The sequence below is a fragment of the Polypterus senegalus genome, chromosome 11 (assembly GCF_016835505.1).
Source record: "Polypterus senegalus isolate Bchr_013 chromosome 11, ASM1683550v1, whole genome shotgun sequence".
NCBI lineage: Eukaryota > Metazoa > Chordata > Cladistia > Polypteriformes > Polypteridae > Polypterus > Polypterus senegalus.
Genome location: NC_053164.1, coordinates 150,751,382 through 150,774,157, shown reverse-complemented (window position 1 = coordinate 150,774,157; position 22,776 = coordinate 150,751,382). Strand labels below are relative to the sequence as shown.

At 36.5% G+C, this 22,776-nt stretch overlaps 2 protein-coding genes across 3 annotated transcripts in view; one reads left to right on the top strand and one right to left on the bottom strand.

Moving 5' to 3' along the window:
- Positions 1–11,989: 11,989 nt before the first annotated feature.
- tcf19l (transcription factor 19 (SC1), like) lies at positions 11,990–17,306 on the bottom strand. Of its 2 annotated transcripts, none has more exons than XM_039769897.1 (4): positions 17,092–17,306; positions 15,970–16,331; positions 14,196–15,144; positions 11,990–13,533 (listed from the first exon to the last, which is right to left on the bottom strand). In XM_039769897.1, exons 2-4 carry the CDS (start codon positions 16,238–16,240, stop codon positions 13,209–13,211), a joined length of 1,545 nt encoding a protein of 514 aa, XP_039625831.1. In that variant the 5' UTR covers positions 16,241–16,331; positions 17,092–17,306; the 3' UTR covers positions 11,990–13,208. The 2 variants fall into 2 exon arrangements, with proteins under 2 accessions (XP_039625831.1, XP_039625832.1); XM_039769898.1 differs by having other exon boundaries at positions 17,238–17,295.
- A 171-nt stretch (positions 17,307–17,477) lies between these two features.
- Positions 17,478–22,776, top strand: part of cchcr1 (coiled-coil alpha-helical rod protein 1) — a 100,671-nt gene continuing 95,372 nt past the window's right edge. Inside the window, exons 1-2 of the mRNA XM_039769896.1 lie at positions 17,478–17,853; positions 18,176–18,470. Coding sequence (XP_039625830.1) covers positions 17,784–17,853; positions 18,176–18,470 — 365 coding nt within the window. The 5' untranslated portion in view covers positions 17,478–17,783. The remainder of the gene's footprint in view (positions 17,854–18,175; positions 18,471–22,776) is intronic.

Below are 22,776 nucleotides of genomic sequence, written 5' to 3'. Positions count from 1 at the left end.
CATGACTTAATTTTTGCACTTTTGTAAATAAATTTGCCATTACAACTGCTAGAGTAATAATACAGATGTGACAGGTTTGTGGGATTTGGAAAGGTGTTAGTTATCTAATAATATCTTTAGGCCCCTGCTTTGCAAATCCTCCCCTAGTTCAACTTGTGCACACCGGACCCCACTAAGGGATTAATGATTGCATTATTAGTTTCTAGCTGTGCACTACAACTTGCAGAACAACTTGAACAGTGTTTAAACTTTTATTACAAATATACTTTTGCATGGCATTACCCTTTAATCTCAACAATTTGTTCATTCCTAGAAAATTGGCAGCATTTCTCAATGGTTAGTCAAAACAGGTAGGTCAACTGTTATGACTTTCCAACATTCATAAAATGCTTCTCTTCATAAAAAAACTATTTTCTGTACAAATAATATCATGAAAAACTGAATGTCATAAGTGGTATATTAATACTGAGAGGTGTTATTTGTGATCAGTCACAATGATCTCTGCTTTATTTCATCCAATTTCAGCATAGGGCTTATAAAGATTATGATCTCCTTGAAATATCTGATTTATCACACCATGTGCACATAATAAATACATTCACTGACATTTTCTGCCTAGTAACTAAAAAAAGAAATCTCTCTATTATAATAATTTGGCCCAAGAGATTTAACCATGCCTGGGGCCAGAAATAAAAGACAAAGAGTAGATGGCAAAGTAGAACATCATAAAGAATTCAAAAACGTTGGCACATTACACATGCAGAGCAGGTTAGAGATAATGGAAGTACTAAAATTCGAAAGTCCAAAAAAATGACAGCAAAAATCGCATTAGAGCAAATGAAAATTATTACTTGGTGAAATAACAGAACAGCTAAAAGAGATTGAATATATTGTTTGGATTTAAACTTTAAGTCGGAGACTTGTAGATCGTCTAATTTGTGTTACCATCAGGGAAAAGCACTGTTTCTTCAAAATGAAGAGGCGTATCTGTGAGAATTAAAAGATTTGTTGTTTGGTGAAAGTGAAATCCACATACATGAGCGGCAGAGATGCAAAGTGGCTGGCACATAGTGCAAGCTGGGGGTGTTGGCGAGCGAAGCAAGCAGGAGGGCTTAAAAATCAGTATTAGAATTAAAATTCAAATATTATTATGGTGATTATCAAATAGCAATATTATTCAGGATATTTGAAGCTCTTAGACATATTGGCCACATTCTCTATCCAGCGGTGTTGACAAAATTTCAGCATAAATGTGTTGCAACCGATGATTTCATCAGAGTTCTCTCTGAATACTGGACTGTCTTTGAATAGCAATTAAATGCTGGAAATATTATGGTCCCGTTCCCAACTGCTCAATCTTCATTCATTGTGAAATGCATTGGGGAGAATGTAAAATCCACATGATCCAATGTTGACCAGTGTTTTGCTCATATCAAGTAAAGGCTCAGACTGTAAAAGAGTCACTTTCCAGTTAATGCTGGACCCATCCATGGATAATTTGACAATATTTTTTAGTTCAAACTCTGCCATGGTGTTGTGTAATTTTTATTTCTTTATAATGTCACGAGCAGTCACTTCCCCCATAAACTCTGTGCCTATGAACCTAGTTTGCACTTCTTCACCATTCCAAATCCTAACATGTACATCCATTTATTTGAGCTCAGTGATTAAAGGTCTCATCAAAATAAAGGGTGGACCCAGCTTGTCATTGCTTCTATGACAAGCAATGATTTCAAATAAGGAGCAATACTGAATGTAGTAAAATGTTCACATTTTGTTTTACTACATGAAAATTTAGCTGGGATTTTGCTGTAAGTGACAGTTGTTTTAAATAACTGTTCAAGACCGGTGCATGATTTGCAAGAATAGTGCAACTCGATTACTTTTAGTGCCCACAGCTCTTTAGCAGAGAGTACATCAGTGTTAGATATGGATTTCTTTGTTTGGCTGGCTGCTTCACTGCATAAGGGAATAATGCTACCTTCTGCTGTGGTAGATGAAGAGGAGTTGAACAAGGTGTCAATTCCAGTCGTTTTTCTTGTTTCCTTCTCATTGTCAATTTTTTTTTTTTAACCTTTTGAATGAATTGCTAGCGCAGCTTCACTCCAATTATTCACGTCAAACATTTTACCACATAATTTATATTTTGCACTTCTTACGTCTTCACCATTATGGAGCCATAGCTTGTATCTTTCATTTGTTAACCAGATATTATTGAACACAGACTTACCAGGCATTTTGGCATATGCATTACGGTTCACTACACAATTAACTCAAGAACTTTAAAAATGCGTTCCTCTTTTCAAGGTTTTACTAATTTACAAACTTACAAGACATAAAACTTTATTTAAAAAACCCATGACTTTTCCAAAAAATAAAGGTCATTTGACAATTTTCCAAAACTTTTCCAGGATTTCCATGCCTGTGGGAATCCTGTTAATATTTTTTTATTCTGGTAATGCTACATTCCGGCCAGTCAAGCTTTACACACTTCATGATTCCAAATACAAATGGCTGCTGGTTTAAGGGCTTCTTAATACAGTACCTCATTTCTGAGGGGGTTATTTATAAACTCTCCCTGGTTTAATGAAAACACTCAAACTCTTAAATCAGAGTGTCGAAAACTGCAGCGCAGATGGAGAACAACAAAGCTACATGTCTTTCAAATTGCATGGACAGAGAGTGTTAAAAAAATATATAAAAAGCCCTCTTTAAAGCTCGCTCAGAATACTATTCTACATTAATAGATAGCAATAATAAAAATCCTCGGGTACAGTTTAGAACAGTGGCTAAATTAACAAATGGGAATTCAGATCAACAGTGCAAAATACCAACAGATATTAGCAGTACAGACTTTATGAACTTCTTCAATGAGAAAATTAAAAATATAAGATTCCAGATCTCTTAATCACAGTACAAACCAAATACTAGCTTAGCAGACCCTGTCTCACATTGCATTCAGCACTTTAATAATTTTAATCCTGTAACTGAGCAGGAAGTCTTAACTTTAATTTCTAAAATGAAGCCCACTACTTGTTCCCTAGATCCAGTGCCAACAAAACTAGAAAAAAGTGCAATGGATGTTCTTGCAGCGCCTATTCTAACCGTTATCAATAGTTCATTACTGCATGGCACCGTACCTGATGCACTAAAAGTGTCAGTCATTAAACCTTTACTTAAAAAGTCAGACCTAGACCCACACATACTAAATAATTATTGACCTATTTCAAATTTACAGTTTCTCTCTAAAATACTAGAAAAAGTAGTTGCCAGTCAGCTTCAGTCACACCTTACGCATTACAATTTATTTGAGAAATTCCAGTCTGGTTTTCGCACTGGTCATAGTACAGAAACTGCACTAACATGGGTTGTAAATGACATTCTGATATCCTCTGATGAAGGAAACTCCACTGTAATTATGTTGTTGGACTTAAGTGCAGCATTTGACACCATTGACCATTCTATTTTACTGCACAGGCTAGAAAATGATGTTGGACTTACAGGCTCCGTGCTCACTTGGTTTAGTTCTTATTTATCAAATCGATTCCAATATGTACAGAAATGTGCTGACAGTACTCCATCATTATACACAGAAGTTCAATATGGTGTCCCGCAGGGCTCAGTACTGGGACCTTTACTGTTTTCACTTTACATGCTTCCACTGGGATCTCACATTAGGAAACAATGTTAATTTTCACTTGTATGCAGATGACACCCAGTTATACCTTTCATTTAAATCAAATGAAGTTTCTCAGATGTTGTCTTTAATTAGTTGTGTTAGTGAATTAAAGGAGTGGATGGATGAGAACTACTTGTCTTTAAATACAGATAAAACAGAGATGTTAATTGTTGGAGGGAATGATGCTGATCACAACAATATTTTGTCATCATTTAACTCAGTTGGAATCCCAATTAATTTTACTGAATCAGCCCGCAATCTAGGAGTTATCTTTGACTCTAGCATGTCATTTAAAGCACATATTACAAAGTTGTCCAAAACATGTTTCTTCCATCTTAAAAATGTTAGGAAATTAAGGCGCTTTCTAAATAAACAGGATTCTGAGAAATTAATTCATGCATTTATCTCTAGTAGGATTGACTACTGCAATGCGGTGTTCACTGGCTGTTCAAACTGTTCTCTATACAGCCTCCAGTTAATCCAAAATGCGGCTGCAAGAATTATTACAAGAACAAGAAAATATGAACACATAACTCCAGTTCTTAAATCCTTACACTGGCTCCCAGTTAAGTTTAGGGCAGATTTCAAAATCCTCCTTTTAACATATAAAGCATTAAATGGCCAAGGTCCGGCTTACTTGTCTGAACTTATCATGACTTACAAACCTGAGCGCACATTAAGATCTCAAGATGCTAGTCTGCTTAGGATTCCAAGGATTAATAAAATAACAGTGGGAGGTTGAGCTTTTAGTTTCAGGGCCCCTAAACTGTGGAATGGTCTGCCTGCTTCTATAAGAGATGCCCTTCAGTCTCAGCCTTTAAATCCCGGCTGAAGACTCACTACTTCAGTTTAGCATATCCTGACTAGAGCTACTGATTAACTGTACAGACTGCATCTCTGTTGTTAGTTATTAGCACTAAAACAGAAGTAACATGATAGTTATAATTGAATACTAACCTTCACCTATTCTGTTTCTGTTCTCTGTACTGAAATGTGGCACTTGGTGCCACGGCTCACCTGCCAAGTTGTTTTGCCTACCTATGGTAAAGTCATCCTTGATGGATGATTGCAGGAATCATGGGAAAGAGGGCTCCTTTCATCGGATTGGATGGCCCAGAACTGTTTCAGCCGTGGAATGGCCAAATGGGGGAGGCAGCTTGATGGATGAGGTCTCCAGGACTCTAAAAAATATCCAAAACTTATTATGTGATATCATCTACTGTTAAATTCTGCTCCGTACTTCTAAAATATTTATTTGTATGCTGTATTGAGGATTCGTTCTGTTCTGTGTATTGTATTGACCCCTTTCTTTTGACACCTACTGCACGCCCAACCTACCTGGAAAGGGGTCTCTCTTTGAACTGCCTTTCCCAAGGTTTCTTCCATTTTTCCCCAAAAGGTTTTTTTGGGAGTTTTTCCTTGTCATCTTAGAGAGTCAATGCTGGGGGGCTGTCAAGAGGCAGGGCCTGTTAAAGCCCATTGCGGCACTTCCTGTGTGATTTTGGGCTATACAAAAATAAACTGTATTGTATTGTATTTAGGAATACATTTGGTGTCCCACTCTGGTGACTTCAGGCATTTTTGCACTCCAGAGACCCAATACTGAAAGCATCAGGCAAAGATGTTGACATCAGTGCTACCTGCTCTCCAAAACCATACAGAAGGACTAATTGTGTACCAAACAGGGGGGCACTTTCTTGCCACCCAGTGGTTTTGGGAAATTTGCCAGTTTCCTGTCAGTCCCCCAGACTTCCCTATTAATTAAACCCTATGGCTTAATTACGACCAGAGTACTCCCTAAAAATACAGGGCATACTGCTATCTAGCTGTTGCTTAGGTATCACCACCCCATTTTGGGTTAATTTATCTATCAACTTATAAGGTAAGCAGCCCTCTAGCAGAACTTACACTCTTGTGGAGTTCTCCCAAAAAACCATGGGTCTTTCCCCTATTGCCACCCACCACTTGCCAGCCCAGCATGACTGTTGATTATGGTGGGCACCAAGGAGAGGTAGTGCAAATACAGTATGTGGAGCAGAGTGAGACTTCCTCTGCTATACTGGCTATAACAACATTTAAGAACAAGACTGCAGCCCATACATGGAACTAAGTGTAAAGTACTAAATCTATAGCACCAGTTGCAACTGTGATCACATCATCATTATAACTGGGTACATTCCCTCTTGTTCAGGATGTGGCACCTCAATATACTCACAACTACCTTATTGAAACTTTGATCAAGCTTCTCTTTCCATCTCCTGTCCTCACATTTATTTTTTAATTGTGTTCAAGTGCTTAAACTAGAGGAGGCTTGGCTTTAGGCCTCCTATATGTTAAAGTTAGGGATGATCATTGCTTTAAAGTACTACGTTGCCACATTATTGAGCTTGTATCGTAGCCAGACCCAGTAAGCACTACGACAGTAAGAAGATGAATACCAGAGACAACTGTGGCCCATCAAGATTTTGTTTGGCTAACTGACTGAGAAATACTTTGTTAATCAAATGGAATCACATTTTGCTCATTGCCAATAGAAGACTGCATCAGCTTCTACACATATAACACCAAACTCCAAGACAGTAAAGTGCTTTCACTAGTTAAAGTCTCTACTGAGCATTAAGGAGAGAAAAAAAAAAAATTAAAACAGGTGATAAAGAGGAGGACTGGAGGAACAGGAAAAAATGCTTACAGAAGGAAGGTGGACAAGCTGCAACAAAATAATGTGAAAGAGGTTTGTGGTTCTATGAATTATAATACTGGGTTTAAGCAGGCAGATGCATGAGCAGCAGTGAACCATACAAACTTCTTTTGCTGTCATCTCCTCTCTTTTGCAAAACACTCATGCAATCAACCCGAAAAGCCACTCCAGAGACACCTGCTCCTACAACCAAGTCCTCTTGAAACTTCCACTCGTGGTACCCACTGTCTCCTTGTCATAGACAATCACAGCTAACCTGGTAAAGGGAGAACTGGAAAAACAAATACACTGCCATGGCTGCAGGGACTGATGGTCAGCCCTAAGCTGTATGCCAGTCTATTGTGTGGAGTTCATTGGAATATGTTTGGTCTGAAGCTCAGCCTGGAAAAGGTTTAATCCAATACCAAAACAAAAACCCCCATTGAGTGTAAACTAGACTTCCAGCCTTAATAGCTCACATCACATAAAACTCTGGAAAGAAATGTGCTCAACTACTATGGGCCCTTGTGGAAAATACACTGGAAACCCTATTGTTTGTTTATCAAGCATTCATTGGAGAATATGCCATCATCATCTATAGGATACATAGGGCCCAGTGAAATCTGAATTAGGGTGGAAGTCACGTGCACTTAATTGTTTATGGTCCAAGTGTATTCTGCATAATGCTTTTTTATGAATATTTGATGTAAATGTGTAGGTTGCTGTACTATTAATGTGGAAGTATGTAAATGTGACATGTTGTTAAACAAGCTTCTGCAAAAATGGTCTATGTTAATGTCTATTGAGGAGTCTTGATCAATTTAAATTGGCTGTTTAAAAAAAAAAATGCAGAAGAGTTGCAGATGTGATTAACTGTCAATCCACAGTGTGGGTAATAAATTAAAATTTCGGTCATATACCTGTACTTACACTGCAAACCTACCACATTTTAAAAGTTAATTTATTAAGGAGCAGAGACAACTGCAGACTAGACTTCAATCTGTAGACTAGATTGCCAAGATGCTTCAGTGCATCAGAAGACAGTTATGAACATATTGGAAATTTTTATACGGCAGATGAATTAAACAAAGGATTTAATTCAAAGAAGAAAATTACTATTAATTAAGAGACTAACTGTAATGCAGTCACCCTCCCTCTCTAGGACTAAGTATCACTGCTGTCTCTCTCTAAAAGTTAGCTTTTAATTAAATAGCTGGTTGCCAGGAAAACCTTAAACTATTGCAGCTCTTCAAAACTAAGCAATTTCAAACAAAATAAAAAGAAGTTATATATTATTTATTTGGTGCACCAAAAGAACACAAGTCAAGCTAACAGAAAACAAGAGCTAGTCATTATTAAAACATTAACTTTCAAAATAAGGAATATATGTCTCTTAACCATCCAACTTCATATGCATCTACTCATAATAAATCCTTAGAAATGTGCTATACCACAAATGCAAGCTCAAAAGTCATTTTAAAGCTTAAGATGTTTATATTTTTAATAATTTGGCTTGAACATACGTACATATTTACCTTTAATACATGCTGCACACACCTGCTCATACTGATAAATGAAGACATATATGCTGGTATTTAAGCAGTTACAGTCTAAAGCACAGGCTATTAACTGTCAAATATACAAAGAGTGTTACAGTAATTGCAAGAATTGGAAAAAGTACATAACAAATTTAACCACCAATCACTGAAGGAAACATCCAAATACAAGTAGATTCAGTGGAAAAAAATCTGGACAGCACAATTGAAGTATCCACCTTAATAAAAGGAGAAGTGTCTGTGTGTATGTCTGTCTGGTTGCTAGGTCCCTGTTATACGACATCTCGTATGGGATTCGTAAAAGCAGTGGTAATGTTTATGATGCGCCACCTGTTAGAATGACAATGAGATACATTTTATAATTTCATGCATTACATAGTATATTCCCGTAGATGCTGTACTACAAACGGTAACTCCGAATACATCCAACAGACAGTAACTGCTGGACAAGCAGAAATCAGCTTGAAAGGACGAGTGACTATGTGTGTTGGTTGGTAGGGTTTGGAAGAAAAATTTTAAAAACAAGCAAAACATGTAGAACACGGGTGTCGAACTCCGGCCCTAGAGTGCCGCACTGGCTGCAGGTTTTCATTCTAGCCATCTTCTTCATTAGTGACCAGATTTTGCTGCTAATTTACTTCTTTTGCCTTAATTTTAAATAACTTGACTCAGGCCTCTTTGTTGTTTCTTTTTCCTTAATTAGCAGCCAAACAATAATGAGACACAAAACAAACTGCCACATGACCAGCTCCCCTGTACCCATCACACAATATATGAAAATAATGAAAGGTGATGGTCTCAGCAAGGTTGATCTCTCAGGTCACCAAAACATTTTGATGGTGCTCTTAGAAAGAACAGAAAACAGCAGTTTTGGAAATGTCTCATGTGGCAGAATGAGAGCAGCAACAAGCCATGGAATTAAATAATGAGTTTGATTAACAGCAAGAATTGGCTTTTCCTCAAGAAACTGGTTGGAGTTTGAAGCCCCAGTTTACCTGCTCATCTGTTGGCTCATTTCATACCTCATTTCTGTTTGGCTGTCATTTAATGAAGAAAAGGATCAACTCAGAGCATTGAATCCTTAAAAACAGGGCTATTAAAATGAAGGGAAAAAGATTTTAATTAGCAGTGAAAACTGATCATGGATTAGAAAAAGGATTACAATGAAAATCTGCAGCCACTGCGGCCCTTCAGGTCCAGAGTTTAACATCCCTGATGTAGAAGGTGCTTAAAAACAAAAACCAGATCAGGTCTAGAAAAAAGAAAATTGGTCTTATTGGCCTGCTCTGTTGTCCAACCTTATAGGCTGTCAACAGCAGTGATGTAGTGACTTTCTAGAACCCACTTGGGCTACGAGAACAAAAATTACAGGTGTAATGACTGATAACTTTGTGTGGTGACCAATGGATGATAACAAAAAAAATGATAAATCAATGCACACGTTGGGACACCAAAGCCCCAACACTAGTAAGCTAGAGTCAATAAACCCAGCTAATATGGCAGTAATCAATGCCACATTTTCCTAGGATAACACTACGAATGTAAGAGTGGTAAGCTCAACAAACAATGGTGCAATGGAGCTACAAAAATGAGTGGCTCTATCCGAACAGGAAAAGGATGTTGTAAGGGAAAGAGTTCAGGTATATATTATACCAGACAAAAATTAAAAATGCATGTATTAATAAATAAAAAAAAAAAAAAAAAGATGTCTACATTGATTACCTAAAATCTCACCTGTTAGATGGATAACACAGCTAGTTTAAGGATAAACAGACAAAAAAAGAGAGAGAGAGAGAAAGAAAAAGTGGAGGGCTGTAAAAAGCGCTGTAGTAATGGGTGAAGGTAACCTTGGACAGAACACTAGTCCAACACATTTGCTTTGTATTGCATAATAAAAACCAATTTAGAAAACACACATTTGATCATTAAATCATAATTTTACAGTTGGCACATATAAAGTAAAAGGGATTAATATTCATTAAGGTGCTTTAATAAGAAAATAACCATTCATTTTCAGGTTAAATGAAACTATTCAAAATATATGCCCAGACAATCAGTGATGCTTTTAGCACGCAACACGCATAATTATCTAATAATCAATATTGTGAATGTGGTCTTCCACTAGTTATGGGTAATATGAGCCAATTCTTAAACATTTAAAACACATTGCCCCTGACTATACAACATTACAATGTTATACTAATACTGGAATAAAACAAGCACAAAGAGCTCAAGTTATGTTTTTGTTTAAGTGCTATAAAATTGGAGCAAAACAAATCATACTTCTGTTTAGAACAATCATGTATTATTTAAGCCAATTATAGAAGATCTAGTTTAATTATCACTGAATCTAATTCTGCCTAAATTATTTTGTAAACTAAGTTCTTCGATGGATTCAGCAATTCTGACTTTATACGACTTAACAATGGCCTATAACATGTAGTGTTTTTTCCCTGTATCATTTACACATGCACTTTTTCTCATGAAAAACATTAAGTCTTTATTGAAATTTACAATATATTTATGCTTTCTTGTAAATATATATTAATACTATTTACTGCTCAAATTGCCCAGTTACTTGGAACCATACTTACCTTACTGTTCAAGCCTTCATACTTCAATCAAACTAAATAAGTCAGTTTCAAACTAAAGTTAAAATTCACAAAACCTGGCCCTCCTAAAAATCTTCTGAATATTAATGAAAAACATGTATTTAACAGACTCATTACATACATTACAGAGGCAGATAAATCAAATATACTCCTGGGGCCTCATGTATAAAACTTTGTTTAGATTCTTTACCAAAAGTTTGCTTACGGTAGAAAGGCAAAAACAGCACTTTCAACCACTCCCTGTCACTTCCCGTCAGTAACTGTGCATAGCTTAACAAGCACTCTTTATGAACAGTTATGACCTAATCACCATAAAATATGGCAATGTTCCTGAGTGAGATCTTTACATTCAAACCATGGAAGAACCAGAAAACAAAACTTCAATAAATGTGAATTTGAGGCATTATGGATATTTGGCCTGCTCCCCTAACACACCACAAATGGATGCATTATGTTACTAAAATAAGTCTCAAATAAAGTGTTTTTCTCCTCATTTGTTAAGGCAACAATTAATGTACTGTGTGTTCATCCTGCAATATGCTGGTGCTTTGACCAGGCGATTTTCCTCCAAGACTAAAGTCAGCTCACAGGCTGAGAACAGACCTGTAGATCACCAAGATAGTCTCCAGCTGCACCCTGCCCTGGATACGTGGGTGTAAAGGATGAATCAATAAATGCTATAATATGCCCTGCCCAAAGAATTCTAAGATGAATGTCGTCAATCCTTAAAACAGACACAGGATTTTCTCTGTACACTTAATTATAGGTCAGAAAACGCTTTTAGGTTTCACTTGAGAAGTTATTTTGACTTGCATACAGCATCGTTCTCTTTTACTTCCCTTAAAGATACTCCCGTTACCAAACAGATCCTCAGTAGGTAGCATTAGCAATTAAATATTAGTGCATGTAGTAGCAGCGTATGCCTGCCAATACAAACATCAGCACTGAGGTCTAAGGAAATCTCTTAACACATCATACTGTGATAAAATATTTAAAAAACAAAAATGCGATGTGTCTCTGTGATGAAGCAAACAAATAGCAACATTACAACTTCCAAATCAGTTAAATTCACATCCCGAATGTTACACTAATCATACTTTAACTTCTTAAAATAAGAAAGCGCTTATTTTGCCACAATTACAATATATAGTCAAACAAACTTAAAAACACGTTTTCTGTAATTTAAATACCATTAATGGTATGCATGACCTTTTCATAATAAAGACTGACTTACAAGCTGATTCAGGTGTCCTTATGTATATGTTAGGTAGAATGCCTACAGGGGGCTGGGCGGTCTCGTGGCCTAGAAGCCCCTGCAGATTTTTTTTTTTTTCCTTCAGCCGTCTGGAGTTTTTTTTTTTTGCTTTTTCTGTCCTTTCTGACCATCGAACCTTACTTTTATTCTATGAAAATTAGTATTCCCTAATTCTATTTTCTTATTAATTTTTTCTTTTTTCTCTTTCTTCATCATGTAAAACACTTTGAACTACGTCATTTGTATGAAAATGTGCTATATAAATAAATGTTGTTGTTGTCCTAGAGCTGTCCACTTGGAATTGTGTGCTGAAAAAGACCCTATATTATAGAGTTCACCATGCAGAAATTATTCAGTACCTGTTCTGTTATAGGTTTAGAACAACTGGGTTTAAAAAAAATGGATGGATCGACATCAAAATAGAACTGACATTTTATTGAAATAGACAATGAAACCAGATTTTTTTGTTCACTTCATTGTCCTGCTGCCTGGAGTCTCTAAAATGCAAACACCAAAAAGGTCTGCATAGGACTTGCGAATGGTTGAAACTTAAAGCCAATTTCTAAGCTAAGTCTGTGTTTTACAAATAAAAACTTTTGCACAGAAACAGCTTACAGGTTTCCGAGCAAAAGCAAGTTTTATATTTGAGGCCCCAGATGTCTAATACAAAATGTCTGCATTGAGCCTGCAAATCCATGCAAGTTTTGGAAATGTTAATGACAGAATGTAAACAAGGAAGGAAGCAAAATTTAACTTGCTTTATGATGATAGATGGAAAATGAGCGTGTCTTCTCTTATATCAAAGCTAAGAGAAATAAACAAGTTAAAAAATATTTAATCACCCTATTGCATTATTTCAGTAATACTTGTACTGTATATCAGTTAAGAGCAAACATACTGCATCAAGTAACATATCCTGGTTCCTCAAAAGGTAATACATATTTGTTACTTGCTATGGCAACTTCAAACTATACACATAATATCCATAAGATAACGGGGTTGTGAACAGCTAGGTTTGTTACTCAGTCGCACAGACGCATGATGTTAAAGAGACCAGGGTTCATTCTCCGTGTCCTCCATGGAGCTTGCATGTTCTCCCTGTTGTCTGCGGAGGTTTCCTCTAGGTACCCCAGTCCAAAGAAATGCAGGTTAGGTAGATTGGTGAAGCTAAATTGGCCCTGGTGTGTGTGTGTGTGTGTGCTCACCCTGTGATGGACCGGTGCTCTGTCCAGGGAAACTATCCCTGCCTTTCGCCCTATGCTTGCTGAGATAGACTCCTAACCTCCCCTCCACACCTCAACCCATAACCTTACTCTGGATTAAGCAGACTTTGAAAATGGTATGGTTTGTTAATATATCATAAAAGCAACATGTATAATATCTTCCATTGGCATGTGCTGTGGTCGGCTTTAATATAGGACCATATTAGTCACTGACAGCCACAGTGGAACTCTGCAGAAGAGTCTTTAATTGTGCTGTAACTGCATCCAACACATGCCACATGATACCATGCATCACAATCATCACACTGAACCCACTGCACGGTTTCCTCTTGTGGGAAATGGCAATGCTGGGCAGCACACGGTTCTCCATTAACTGTTTCAGAGGGCAGCCATCTCATTGTTCTTCCACTCTGAACAGGACATTGAGAATGATAAATTTCACAACCAGAAACCTTAGGGGACATCTCCCCATAATGAGCATGTGAAACCACTTGGTCAACTGGATGTTTTCTTGGTCTTCCACGCCTTTTCCTAAAATTAAAAAAGGGGTTTTGGTTTAGTTTGCATTCATGTTATGAAAGAATCTGTACATTTCTAGGAATAAACAATTGCACGGTCATGTAACTTGTCTTGGTTAAAGGTCATACAGTGAATTAGTGGTAGAAACCGATCTTTCAGCTTTATATATTACCAAACAAATGGTTGCTGACATTACATTTACCTGTTTATGTTTCAAAATTATGTTTTCAATTTATATTGAACATCATTTTCTCATACTACAATTGTAGTCATTGCATGGTAGTGGCATTAACTGTGTATGTGGGTTGTAAGGGACAGGAGTTCATTTCAGTAGAATCAGGTACAAGACAGGTACTAACCCTGGATAGAAAGTATGAAAAATGCATGAAATGCAAAGATTTTCACAGAATTATCATGCTGCGGTAATTTAGAAAGGCCATACTAAATGTTTTTGAATTTGAGAAAAAAATCTGAATATCTAAAGAAAATAGATTGTATATTAGCCACAACACTGCTAACTGTACAGAAATCTAGTAAAAAATAAGTAATAGACATAAAGGAAATTAAAGTTACTGATGATATGATCCTTTGGACAGCAACCCTAAATTGAATTAAGCTGGTTTGAAAAGGTTAATGTTATTAATAAAATCTTTTCCATCTGCTCTCTTACTTACCCAGTAGGTGTGATATGCAACTTTTGGAGCATTTTTCGATTTGCTTCACCCTGTGCTTTATCAGTACTCTTCTTCCGCGTTTCTATTCCTCTTTCTTGTTCACTCTTTAGGCGTATAGGAGGTGATGATGGACTAAGTACATTATTACATTCTTTATTATTCTTCTCCCTTGTTAATGGTGAGTGATAAACTATATCACTATGGACCCTCCTACGCCTCCCCTGTGGTGCTGCATCACTCTGAAGGTGCCCGTCAGTGTTGGTCTGTGCATGGCCATACAGTTCATGTTCAGCATCTGACTCAGATTTGCAGAGTCTTCTTTTGGCTGCTGCACTCTGCATTACTTCCTCTGAAAAGCGCTGGATTTCATCTTCCAACTCTGGTAATACAGTGTGTGCCGACTTCCTCCTGTTCTTGGACGCTCTTCCACCAGAAGATGAAGGGGAGGACAATGATGATGGCTGAGATGATGGAGGCATCTGTAAGAAAATTTCTTCACTTGTGCTAACAGGAGGCAACGTGAAGGCAAGTTTTGGCCGTCTCACAGCTACATTTGATTTTTCTGGATGAAAGGTTAGTGGTCGTGTTTGTAGTTTACTAATGCTACCGATTGAATTAAGTATAAGTGTGGCTCTACCTCCTGGTGATGAAGTCAGTGGTCGGCGAGTGAGCTCTTTCACACCTTCTTTGCTGGGGGAGACAGGGGTGAAGCCATGTGGCACCAAGGAACTTTTCAAGGAAGCAGAATTAGTGACCTTTGGTTTGGTGATTGCATCAAAATCCTGAGGTCGCAGTTGAACCTTCTGGAAGAGGAAATAGAATTCACAGTGATCTTGTGGAGAGACATTACAACCAGTTAGATCTTCTTGCAATCCAAAAATCAAGGTATCCCCATCATTAAGCTCCACACGTTCCCCTCGTTGCAAACGCATGTCATTCACCAATGTACCTAGAAAAACAGAATTCAAATGGTAAGCAAAAGTTTCAATCAATTCATCTAAGTGGTAAATACAGCAGCACCTCATAAATCACCTACAATCCTAACCAAAGCATTCACAACAACATGTTTATGAAATGTTTTTCATAAATATGGTAGCCTGAGGATAATACAGCTCTAAAGAAAATAAGATGTTTACAGAAGAATTACTTTAGCATTCACCTGTAAATGGTGCTAGTTTTAAAACCTGTAATTACTTTGTTAATGGATTTGCAGGTGTCCGTTTCCATTGTAGAGCACAGAGCATGCAGGGACTGAACCACCAGTCCCCTTCTGTTAGGAAACTTTGAAAGGCACCTTGTTAAATGTTAACAATTATAGCTTACTGCAAGGATTCCAAAGCAAAGTCTACACTAAAACTAGCCATATTACATATATCTTCCAAAAGTTGCCCAAACACAATTACGAGACCTGCTGTGCCTGTACGACTGTAGAGCTGATCATTAACTGAGAATTAAAGCAAATTACAGTAAATTTTGATCCAAAATATCCATATATTGAAATAGAGAACAGAGTTGTAATTATAGTAATGCACTACAGCGTTAAACCCCATGTTCTCTTTTAAGTGTAACAAAAACACATGAACTGAATAAAAGCAACAAATACTTTGAAACTACCAAGAAAACTTAAACCAAAGTAACAAATACTGAAAGAAACAAAACAAAGCACTTCTTTCAAAAGTGACAATAATTACTTGGGATAGATACTGCTAACCATTTAATAATACTTTCTCTAGCTGTGACAGAATTATGAATGGTCTCAAACTGAAAATCTTACCATTTGTGCTTTGATCCACAATGAAAACTCTCCAATCAGCAGTGGTGTTCTCCTCATCCCTCTCCGCCTGAATTTCTGCATGGAGCCTTGAAATAAGACAACTTTCAGACTGCAGGACCACATCACAAATGTCCACTTGTCTACCAAGACGAAATACACAGCGGGCCAAGGCGGGCCGAAAGGTGTACAAATCTTTGTTGGAGACGCAGCTAGAGATTGGGGATGAACCAATCCTCAGAAGCTGGAAACATGGCTGCACCTCTGACAGCATCCCACCAAGCACCGCTTTTTACTTTACAATCTATTGTACTGAAGAACAAACAAATGGCACCTTCAAATCTCAACGTCTTCCATCTTCAGAGCTGCAAAGCAATTGGACATCATAAACGTAGGATTTAAAAACTTAAAACAGTAAGTATTGCGATTAATACAGCAAGATATGTGTTGACGTACAGTAATGATTGTGATCATCAGCATATTATTAAATAATAACTATCCTAAAAATTGAGCCAAAAAAATAACAAAAACATGACTGCTGAACCAAAAAAGGAATAGTTCAGGTTTAAGAAGAAATATCGAATTAAGGTTACTTTTGTGTGCAGATTTTGTAGCAAAATTAAACTTGGTATATAAAAACTGCAGCAGCTCATACGAACAAAAGAGTCGCTAGAAAATTCACAGAAATCAGTTCTTATGAATGACAGTTTGGCGTCTTTTCCAGGAATTCACTGATTAAGAAAAAAATTAACAGGCATTATATTGTGTGTGTGTGTATATATATATATATAACACTTTTAATACCAACATGATAAGCTGTTTACTTCCAATGTAATCGCTATCTATGCGGATTCATATATCGCTATATGCACACTCAAGAGTATTTCATAAAAGACACAGAGGTAAGATAGCTTTCAGTATGCTATAGAGTATTATGGAGTAAGCAGAAGTGTCTCAGTTACTTAATTCAACGTCGAAGTTATTTAACACATTAAATACCAGTGATAGTTACAACCCCAGCTGTTTCCGGTGTGAGTGATCGAAGTGCCTAACTGAATCGTCAAACTGCATTAAATCAATGACAAGAACAAATGAAGGAAAACGCTACTCTACGTTCGCACTTACCAGCGTTTTCTGATAGCCGCGAACTCTTTTGTTCATAAGTTAACAACTTCGTGCATTTACCCGTTTAACAAAAACACAATACAATCGAAAATGTTCACTTTTCGAACAAAGTTCTGTCGATCGTAGTGATAATTGTTATTGCGCACCTTCTCTCCAGGAAGCACTTTGAAACTTGGCGCGCCCTAGCACTTAGCGCGAGATCTCTTCACGCTATGCCCGCCTTACCGACAGCCCGCGTCCATCGCAACCGGAACGCCCTTCTAATTTGAGCTTTGCAGGGAGCGACCACGCCTACTTGCTAAAGTCACTTCCTTCGCAGTTATGATTGGTTACGATCTGTTGTCAATCTTTAATCTCTTCGCCACGGGCAAAGATAACCACGCCCCTTCCTCCATTAAACGCGCCAAAACCCAAATGGACGCGGAATGTTTTCCAGTTACAACCAGATAAAAATGGAGGTACCTTACATTAAGGAACACTACAAACATACTGTAACGGAAGTAAATTTGGTCTTGCCCATAGCCGGAAGGATTACCACGTGCGACTAACTTGTTTTCCCGGCTACTTTGGCGCCGGTGATGATGTAAAGCTTGGAGTAATTAGTAACGTAGTGTATTCGACTAAAGTGGAAGACGAAGAAGGAAGTACGTATTAACATTACACAGATCATAAGTAGACTTGCTTATGTTGTAATGGATGTAAAGAAAACCACAAGCGAAAAATTAAATCCTCCTACTGCCTTCTGTGCACCCAGCAAAACAGGTATCATTAAAAATTATACAGATTATTTTCAAAACGTTGTGATATGCTGGTGATAAAAGCGACATTACTGATCAGATGCACATAAGAATTAACTGTGTGGTATAGCTTTGTTTGCATCTGTTAAATGTATTGCTGTGTTTTGAGATAAATTTATATTTAAGTATTATGCAATGTTCTTTTTGATGGCCAGCCAGCTTACTTGGAAATATGTGTTCTCCAAAGCTGATGACCGATATAATTTTGTTTTAATCACATAAGATGTATACATAGAACAACTTCTCATTTCCACTTGTTATAAGTTTTAAAATTGCTCGTTTTTCAGGTACAGACAGTCAAGAAGGCCTTGTGCCTCCGTCTCATTTTACCTCCAGAACGTGTTCAACCTCCGTCTTGGATAATGTTTTGGGTGGTGGCGAATCTAGATCGGTACCATTATGGAAGATGATTCCTTCGGATCTCCAGCAGTCATCGGTTGTGCTTAATCCCTGGATTGCTGATCCCCTGGAACAAACGGCTATTTTGGATGTGCAAAATGATACCAGAACGCTGAAGACCCAACAAAGGAAAGATTTAAAGCCGATGTTTACCATTCCAAATGAGAGATGCCATAGAGCAAGGTGAGTTTAGTTTATTAAAAAGCAAATCATTCAAAATTAATAGCAAGCGTTCACAGTGTCCTATCTCTTTAGTATAGTTGTTAACTTGTTTATGCGAAATGTATCATTAACATTTAAGAATTTTTATTTAAACGGAGAATTATAGAAATATGGAATACGTTATCGTGTAGTGTGGTGGACGGTAAGACTCCAGCGACAACCAAAACTCGACTTGATAATTGTTTTGAAGAAAAGAGGTGGATAGGATTGGCGAGTTTTATTAAGTGGTTTCCTAACATAACGTTGGTCTTACTGTAGTTTCTTCTAACATCTAAAAGCATTGGCTTTTAAAGGCAGCGTCTGCCAGCACTGGATTATATTAAGTGTGTTTTGTAATATTTGGTTTACAGAATTTTCCAGAGGAATTGCTAAACAGCTGTGAAGTAAGTATTTGTGATAGTACTGGTCCTGCTTTTTTCTTCTCTTGCAGTGTACAATGTGTGGTGGCTATATAACATTTAAGTGTCATGTCTCACGTGTATTAATGTTATAAAGCTACTGTTTATAGATCCAGTAATACATCAAAAAGCATCACTTTAGAAAAGGTTCTGTAAGGGCCCTTTATCAATTGTGCTATATTCACATTACAGTTAATAGTGACTTGTTTTTGATTTTTCCCTCATATGTATTTTTTTATTTGCCTATTCAAATAAATTTTGCAAGTGATCCAGTATTGATTTTGAATGTGCCTTGATTGGACAAAAATGCAAAAAATTTGTCAGATAGGACCTGATAGATGAACTTGAATGCCAACAGTATGTCAGCTCCTGCACTATTTAATAGATTGTTTTCAGTGCAGCTTGTCTGGGGGTTTATCCACTGATGCTGGCAAAGAAAAGAACTATAAAATGACCAATCATAGCTGCTGCTTTGAGTGTCATTGTCACTACTATATCTTGGCTTAGAAACCAGTAAACACAATAGAGGAGCCAGGACCAGGGGAGTTAGATGTGTGGTTGGGACATTCTTAATGCAAAACAGTACTTTGAAAAGTTCAGAATCTTGTTGGGTATTAATTACTTATGTCACTGTTTATCTTTAAGACTCCTAGAGAAATACCTACTTGAGGCAAGGAATTTCCATCAGAAAACGCATAAGAATTGGGCTGTATCATATGATGTGTGTGTGTGTGTTGCAAGGTTATTATAGTTTTGCCTTTTTATATTAGTTTTTATTTCTATATTTTTTCTGACCTTACTTGGAAATTCAGTTTAGTTTTAGTTTTCCTTCATCATGTATTTTTAGTTTTAGTTTAGTTTTTATTTCCCAAAGACATTTCTATTTTATTTTTATATATATTAGTTTCAGTTTTAGTTTTAGTAATTATGGCATGGACCACCTAGTTTTGTGTCACAATCAGACAGAACTGTACACTTAACAAATTTGGATATGAGTTTAATGTTAGTGGAAGCTTACTATACTGCCTGATTTACTATCTGGTTTTGTTTTTGTCTGATAAAAACAAGCATAATCAAAACTAGACACTGAATATGAACGATTTTACACAATTTTATAATTTTTTAAATATTTTTTCTTGAAAATCACAGGGGCTTGGGAAGAACAGGGCTCTTAGACTTGAATCAGTGTGCAGACCCCACTTAGCTGTATTGAGGGAAACAAAGAACATCAAGCATGCAGTGTCAAGGTTAGGGGTAGTGAGTCTTGAATAGCCCACCATAAAGGACAGTAAACCCATAATGAGCATGGCAAGAGCAGGTAATAAGAGTATGGACAGGCACAAAACAACAGAGACAGTGTCTGAGATTAAGAACAACATATACATTATCTAAACCTGTTTATCCAGACTAGGATTGCAGGAAACCTGGAGCCTACTGCAGCAGGTTTGGATGCAAGGCAGGAAAAATCCATGGTATGCAATATGTATGATATGGCTGATGTTAAAAACAAAAAAGAATTTGATATTTCAACTATTTTGAGAGAGAGAGAGAGAGAGAAAAACATTGAAAAAAAGGAGACAAATATATTGTATATATTTATAATTCTGCTAATGAATTACTTTCACAATATCAGGTATTTTGAGTTGTGAATATGAACTAAAATGATAAATTAATAAATATGGAATAAATACAAAAACCCATTAGTAGTTTTTCATCACTTGTCAGGCTCTACCTTTGTTTGCATCGCTTCATTGTTAAACGATGTTTTTAAAGCAAAAGTGATTGGCCAGTAACAATATGCCGATTTGTATGATGACCTAGTCAGTATCTCGATTAGTGGCATTTTATTTTCAAAAACCGGGAGTAGTCTCCCCTCAACTTTCTTGTATACCCAGATATGGGACAGATATTTGAAGAGTAAACCGCAAGACAATGATTATATTTTTATATTATGTACATTAAGGAGCCATCAACAACAAATCAAATTAATAATATATTGAACAATTATTATAAAAGTAAAGTTGAATAAATCGGACTCTGCAGCATATATAAAAAAATAAAAAACATTGAGTATTTGTTCAGGTAAAGTACCACTTCCGGGTGATGGATTTGGCCCAAAAGTTAATACAGATCTGCAATTATGGTGTAACAACCACATGCCGAACTTCATCCATCTATCTAGTTGCGTTTTTGAGTTATCGTGTATACACACAGACACACACACACAATTCCAAAAAACAGTATTGTTGGACACTGGTTAGTCTATAACGTTAAGATTCATCAAAATATCGAGGTCGAATTTTTCCATGATTACTATACCTTCTCTATACTTCGTATATGAGAAAGTAAAAACAATTTCTTCTGTGCGAAGTGGCAGGTGAATTGCTGTCAACAAAAAGCAGACACCTGAGAAATAAACTGAAACGTTACTCACTCATGATTTTTCTATCCAAATGGTAAACATTTTGTTAACGAGCACATTCTGATTTCAGCCATTTGAATTAATACCTTGATATGCAACAAGCACAAAGAAAGGCAGCACACAAATCGCTTTCTATTTCTCACGCTTTACGCACCCACTGCTCGCTCTGTCACCGCAAATGTGTGTGAACAGCCGCGTTCACTGGATGAATATGTGCGGGCGGCTCATGGTGGATGACTCTGTTTTAGAGTTAGAACTTACAAGGTTTAAAGACTAATGGTAAGAATATTCATTCAAAAATGAAAACTAAAAATATTTTAGTAAATTATTATTTTATTTTAGTTAGTCTTTCCAGCTACTTTAATAGTTTCGTTTAGTTTTAGTTTTTGATTTCAGTTTTGTTAATTATTTTATTTCAGTTTACGAAAATGTTTTTTTAATAATAGTTTCAGTTTTGATTTTAGTTTTCGTTAACTATAATAACCTTGGTGTGTTTTGTGTGGTGGTTTTTTTTTTTTTTTTTAAATGTAGAAATATGATGGGTCAAAAAAAGTAGAGTTAGTGGGTAAGCCTTCAATCCCAGGTCATATTCAAGTTGCATATGTCTGTATTGAATTGGTGTACCAAATTGGAACTTGCTGCTTTGTAACAAAAGAAGAGGCTCTGTGTGTTGTGATATAGCAATAGCTTAAGGTGATCTATAGAGAATCTGTATTTTTAAGTTCTTTTTAATAATGTCTTTTTAATAATGTAATAATGTGTAAGTCTTGATAAGGAAAAACATTTCTTATGGTCTTTTTACACAGATGCATAAATAGTCGGTACTTTCTTTGTACTAAGGGGAAATTTAGCTTTTACAGAAGATGAAAAATATACAGACACACACAGAGGAGTTACAAATAGAATGAAAAAAATCAAACTTTTGACTTCCCTACTGATAGAAGAGCAATCACAGTGAGACATATTGCCCTTTGCTTAAAGGACATACTGTCGATGAGTAATTAATTGGCTTAAAGTACTTAACGATAGTGTATCATAGAGATGAGTGGCAGCATTGTTCATAATGGCCAGTAACTGACTAATAAATGTACCCAGGGAACTCTTTTTATTTAGTGCTGCCTTCAAAATCTACACACGCACTCCACATTTATTATGTTCTAAATACTGCCTTAAAGATAAACCACGTTTAACCTGTATTTAAAGGATAGCATTTGTTGAAATTTTTCCTAACATTTTCAGCAAACAGATATGTGCACTATTTGCAGGCTCACCAACCCTTTTTCATTTAAATGATTATCGGCACTTGGGGATTTTTTTATCAATTTGACTGGAAATATTTACTTACAAATGAAACTCTTTGTTTTTCCAAAGTACCAGTCAAAAAACAAGACTATTTTAAAGCATTAAAAAAAAATAAAAAAAAAATTTCAAAAACTGAAATGTCAAT